At 33.3% G+C, this 6,666-nt stretch overlaps 1 protein-coding gene across 1 annotated transcript; it reads left to right on the top strand.

The window, feature by feature from the left end:
- The first annotated feature begins 4,885 nt into the window (after positions 1-4,885).
- On the top strand, positions 4,886-6,347 carry LOC112505830 (protein FAR1-RELATED SEQUENCE 1-like). The gene is made up of 4 exons (XM_025109857.1): positions 4,886-5,292; positions 5,356-5,505; positions 5,751-5,856; positions 6,087-6,347. Exons 1-4 carry the CDS (start codon positions 4,886-4,888, stop codon positions 6,345-6,347), a joined length of 924 nt encoding a protein of 307 aa, XP_024965625.1.
- Positions 6,348-6,666: the final 319 nt, after the last annotated feature.

Raw genomic sequence — 6,666 nt, 5'->3', positions numbered from 1 at the left:
TAAGCTTCTTCTGTTTCCTTGAATTGTTTTTGGTATTCTTTTTATAGTAAACATCCTCGGAAACAGGTTTTTGATTAAAATTCTTTTCAAAATCTGAAGCTAAATCAGAATCCTCAGTCATATTATTTTTAACAATGAAATTTTCATGACTGGGTAAATTATTTGAAAAATCAAACTTATCAATCTCACTGTCTAAACAAACATCTGAATCAATCTCTTTGACGATTATAATCTTCTCGTTGTTCGACCTCGTCAGAAGATTTTGTAAATTTTACCGAAAACTCGGGACCGCAATGAAGATATTCAAATTTATACAAGGTCGGGGCATAACGTAAAGCTTTTTCTAAAAATTTTGGATTTTCATACCCCAGCCCTTCCCGAGGGCTAAAAAATCTCGTTTCAGATGGTTTGTTTAGAAAAATAGTTTGATCAGTTTGTTCTCTTTTGTATAAAATTTATTCTTTAGCCTTCAGTTTTTATTTAATTGAATTATTTGAAGTTCAAGCTTACTTATTTTAACAATTTGTGTTTCATTAACTAATTCTAATGATTTATATTGTTTCTTCAAATCAGATAATTCGGCTTTTAATACATTGGATTTTTCATCAAATAATTTGGACTTAGATAACAAGGACTTAGCCCAATCCAAGTTTCCATCATTTTCAATATATAGTTTGACGTATTTTTCTTTTTGCGTTTTTAATTGATTTTCAAAATTATTTGAACGCAATTTTTCTGATTTTAATTCTTGCTGGAAAGATTGGAGTTTGAGCATCATCTTTTGCATCTGTTTAATGCAAGATTGATCCAATACCTCTTCATTCATTTCCGCAGTTTGTTCTTCTTTTTCACCTGAAGAACAGTTATCCGTTCTAGCCATCAAGCACACATATGCAACAGCTTCAGTTTCTTCTTCTTCATCAGTCAGATTCAGCAGTGTTCATCCTCAGCCATAAGTGCTTTCCCGGCTTCTCTTTGTTTAGAAAGAAGAAATTTATTCTTGTAGTAGTCGGTATCTCGATTTACCGGCTTCCTACAATTTACAGCAAAGTGGCCTAGCTTACCACATTTATAACACTTAGTGTTCTCACCAGCTACACCTTTGCTAAACTTCTTCTTCTCTTCCGGCTTTTTCTCATACTTCTTCTCGAACCTCTTTTCTTCATATTTCTTCTTCTCGCCAAATTTGTCTTTGAATTCATATTTTGAACCTGACGAGAATCTCTGGTTGTTCGAGTATGGCCGTTTTGAGAATTTATTCTGGAATGCTTTAGTTAGCATTGCCATGGCCTGTCTGATTTCTGACATTTCAAAGTCTGAATCTGAGCTGTTACTGTCTTCTTTTTCAGATTCACTTGACTGGCTAACTTCTTTGACTTGCTTTCCAGAYCTGCTTTTTAWTTTCTTCTCCTTTCTCTCAGATACAAGAGCCAAAGGATCATCATCATCTTTCTCTTTCTTCTTCTTTGCATTTCGAATTTCCAAAACATCTTGCTCATTCTGTTTCAGAGTTTCATAGATCTCATGAATATCGATATCAGATAACTGCTTATTGAATCTGATATGATTAGCAAATGGTTTCCACTCTGATTGAAGATTGTTAAGAAACTTAACATTTATCTCTATTGTAGTTTTAGAAATTTCATTCTTTGTCAGCTCATTAAGTAGTCTGGCAAGCCTATCATAAACATCATCAAGACTTTCACCATCTTTAGCCTTGAACTCTTCATATGCTGAAATACAGTTAGCAATCTTCAGCTGTGTTCCCACTTTCGAACCCATCATCATCTTTTCAATTTGAACCTACATGCTGTGACCTGATGATTTATGACTGTCAATACTAGTGTAAATATCATTTCTCAGTGCTTGCATCATATAAGACTTGCAAAGCACATCAGCATGGGCTCTGTCTTTTTCTTGAGTTGTATATTGAAGTTTTTCTTTGATTACTTTCTGAGCAGGTATTCCTTCTACTAGATCAGCAGGTATCTCTTGGTAGTACACAACAAGACCTTCCATCAAAGATTGCATAATCAAATCTCCTTCTTTCATTCTCTCAATGAAATTCAGAAATCTATCTCTCCACTGGTTATAATCTCCGTGAAACAGAACTGGTGGCTTGGTATCAGTACCAATAGCCATTGCTTCCCGTGAACTCATATTATCAGTTCGTATGAAATAGGATCAACTGCAGTTCAAAGTTTGAATTAAATGATCAGTTTACAAAGTTTGAATTAAAGTTCGTATGAAATATGCACTCATTCAACACTTAGAGAAATTAAGCACATATACTTATCCGAATTAGGAATCCGGTTAAGCTTATCCGGATTGAAAGTCCGGACAACAAAGATAGAACTTTCCAACAAGTTATCCGGATTAGAAGTCCGGACAACAAACAAATATAAATCGCACAAAATCACGTATCAACACTTAACCAAATTTATACAATTAAGCAAAATTCATACGGATTAAGCAAAATGCAATATGGATAAGGCACAAAATCAATTTGAATTAAAACTCTCAAATCGGATGTTTTTAACACTTAGTCAAAATTCTAAAATGAAAATCGGACATAAAAAGTCAACAAGTCAACAAGTCAAGGTCAACTAAGTCAACAAGTCAAAATACGAATAAGTCCTTCTAAAACAAATCGATCAAAAGTCAAAGATTTAAATCGATCAAAAGTCAAAATCCGTTGAACACCAATGTCAATGTACGATCAATATACAAGAGATAAATCGCTCAATGGACAAAAATGTACCAAGTACAAGTCTTACCAAGCGGATTCTTTAAATCGCTCAACAAATCGCACAAATCTTAAACGACTTACCCATCGGATTGTGTAAATCGCCCAATAATCTGCACAAGATACAAATGACTTACCAGACGGTTTATCTAAATCGCTCAATAATCCGCACAAGTTACCAACGATTTACCAGACGGATTATTTAAATCGCTTGATTATCCGCACAAGAGTTACCCGAATAAACCTAAATCAATCAACTAAAAAACACACGGATATTAAACCGCACAAGCTTTAAGCGGATAACACCCTAAATCGATCAAGAGTTAAGCGGACTAACATTCAACCAAAAATACAAAATTTCACACTTTTTACCAAAAATTTGGATCAAAACATGAAAAAAAATATGAGTTTTGAAGAACATTCAACAGAATACGAAAACTCAAAAATCGATTAAATCGGGTTCAAAACTTGTTTAAAATCAAAATTAGTGTGAATCAAAGATGTTCGAAATACATATGCGAATCTAGCGATGCAAAATTTTTCGATTAACAATCAAAAATCAACTAAAATAAGCTCAAAATACAGATTCTGGACGAAGAACACTATGAACAGATAATGAACATCAAAAACCCAGATCGATCAATCCTCTAAAAATGGTGCAAAATTGTGCAAAATCGTTTTATCCTCTAATTGAAACTGTTGCAGTTTGCTCTGATACCAATTGTGAAGTCCAAGATTTATACAAAATGATATTAATCTTCAAGAACAAGATGAATGTAAAAGTAGAAAGAATAGATCACCAAATGTAATTGATTTGATTGAGAGAGAGAATTACAGCTCTAATCTGATTACAATATGCTAATGACTTGATAATGACAATTACAAGGAAAATACTATTTATACTAAGGAAATAGTAAAGCTACAATATTACAAAGGCAAGTAAACTAAGGAGAAACTTGAATACAACAATAAAGCTCTTACTCAAACCCAACAATGATGTTGCTGATGTTTAAGGGTAACCATTTAATAAGAGTACCTGACTCCAAAATACCTTAGCATTGGTAATTCTTGATTCTAGTGCTTTCTGAATACAAAAATTATATGAAATTTGTTACTATTCATAACCAGTTTCATAATTGAAAGTTCAAGTTTCTGCGTTCTTTCTTAACGTACAAAACACATACACAAGTTGTGTAAATGTACTACCTGTGCCTTTATCCAAATCTACAGATTCATAACCAGATTCATATACCCTGTATTTATTCAACCAGATTCATAATTGAACCAGATTCATGATTGTAATTCATAATGGAACCAGCTTCATATACACTGTATTTGTTACTATTCGTCGACTCTTTTCATAATGGAACCAACTTCATCCACATATTCAGTATTTCTAGATTAATAATGGAACCAGATTCATAATCAACTATTTTCATTTGTACTAGTTGTTGAATCAGAAGATGTATCTATGAGGAATTCAACTTCAAAATAAGTTTATCTTATCGATCATAACCAGCTCGTTTATGACTTATAATTTTAATGAAAGTGAAGGAGTGTATCTGAACAACTCGATTATATAATAAGTCTGTTGTACGAATTATCTATGCGTAGAAATATAAAGTCACTAATTAATACCTCCCCGAGAGCTGAATGATTCGATGAATTTAGATTCATTGATACGAAACATGTCAGCCAACCAACACATATTTCATCATGCTGTGCTATTTCATATTGGGTTGATATAGCTAGTTTCAACTTTGGGTGTACATTTTAATTCCAAGTTCTATCTACAATCTTTTTGTTCAAAAATGATATCCATACATGTACAGTACAACCACCCAATGCACATAATGGCTTATATAGTAAGCACTGCAAGTTGTACATTGATCAAGATTTGCCAACTTTGGTTCTTGAAAAGCCTAAAACATAAAGCAAAGTGGTTTAGAACTAGCCTGGTGACTCCAAGTCCAATATTATGTGGAAAAATGGTAGCTTTGTAAACATGTACTGAATATGGAATGAAGACAAATGCATTACTAATGTGGCCCAACTGTAATATTGAAATACACGTTTATGAGTTTTTATTATTGAAAACGATTTGATTTGTTTGATTTTGTAGATTATCGATCTGAGGACATGGGGGAAATGAACGATGGGTCAAAATGTTGGTTTCCTAATGTAGACATAAAATATAAGCCGAAGGTGGGTGATGGTTTTGAGTCCGTAGAATCGGCTGAGAAAATGTACCGGAAGTATGCTAATGAAGTTGGGTTTGATGTACGTTTATCTAACAAGAAGATAAATAAGATTGGTCGTATCACGTCTCAATTTTATGTGTGTAGTAAAGAAGGGAGGCCACCAAGTAAGTATTTTGATTCCTTAGATGTTCTTCCAAATGATTGCAGAATCCGCAATTCAAATATCAAGTGTTCTGGTTGTGGAACATGTTTCAAGATTCACTTTGTTAAAGAACGGAGACAGTATGAAGTTTACAAGTTTGTTGAGCAACACAATCACATGCTTTTTAATAAGGAGGGTATGAGGTTTTCACGTTCTAAAAGGCAACTACATTACGCTGATCATTAAAATGTATTTCATGGTTCTAGTTCGAAGGTTGGTGTCACCAAATCTCATAGATTTAGGAAATCCCTTAAGGGTGGTGTAGATTTATCGGGTGGCACTGTAAGAGATCATCAAAACTTCAAACGTGATATGGCGTATTTTGTTGGCAATAAAGACGCACAAATGTTGTTAAAGTGATGGCTAATAGGAGGAAGGTGTGTTCTGAGTTTTTTTCGAGTACAAGAGTGATGATAAGGAGCTGTTAGCAATTTCTTGGCTGATGAAACTGTCCGATCGAATTATAGGGAATTTGGTGATGCAATCTCATTTGATGCAACGTTTAGGACGAATAAGTTATACTTGCTATGAAACTATTTGTTGGTTTTATCTATATTACATGTTATATCTTGTATTAATTTATAATGTTTAATTTTAATAGGCATGCTTTGATCTTTGTTCCGTTCGTTGCAATTGATAATCATAAGAAATTTTTCGTTGTTGGAGCTGCTTTGATTCAAAATGAATCTGTTGTTGATTACACTTGGGTATTAAAAGCTTTTGTAAAAGCTCATGGACGTCAACCACATTTTGTTATCACTAACCAATGTGTGTCATTGAAACAAGCAATTCTCATTGAATTTCCTGAATCTAAGTATCGATTGTGTATGTGGCATATCACTAAAAAGGTTAAATCTAAGATAATTACGATGAAACTTAGTTGTTGTAATTTTTTTTCTTGTTTTTCAAGTTTTTCTTTGTATTATGTACGTGGCAGATTAGTAATTACCTCCAATATCGTATGTCGTTTGTTACCGAATTTAATAAGTTGGTGTGGAATGTTCACCTTGGTCTTGATGAATTTGAGATGCAATGGAACAACATGATGGATTTGTATAGATTACGTGGAGACCCATGGTTTGATGAATTGTATGAGATTAGGGAGTCATGGATTTCGGCTTATTATAAGGATTATCAAATGTCTGGCCTAAAGAAAACAACATCCAGGTCGGAGAATATCAATGTTTTTTTGCGTTAATGCATATTTTTGGCATGATCTTGTTGTTTTTATTCGTTCTTTTGATAATGCAATTAAAAGCCAATGGAAAACACATGGGTCGTGTGATAACCAGATCCTAGTTATCACCCGAGGTAATTTATGTGTGATTAATTGTTAAATGATTATGTGACAGCATGATAAATTGTTATATTTGATCATGCTAGTGTGTGAACATTATGTGCAATAATGAGTATGCATCAAATGGGTGGGCATTTGTATGCATGAATGAATATATAATGCATGTATGCATAATATAAATTACATGCATGAGAGGGTATGTATGTGAATATGCATGAAT

Source organism: Cynara cardunculus, assembly GCF_001531365.2.
Source record: "Cynara cardunculus var. scolymus isolate 2C chromosome LG 1, CcrdV1, whole genome shotgun sequence".
NCBI lineage: Eukaryota > Viridiplantae > Streptophyta > Magnoliopsida > Asterales > Asteraceae > Cynara > Cynara cardunculus.
The sequence above is the reverse complement of the archived record's forward strand: the minus strand, read 5'-3'. Positions and strand labels throughout refer to the sequence as shown.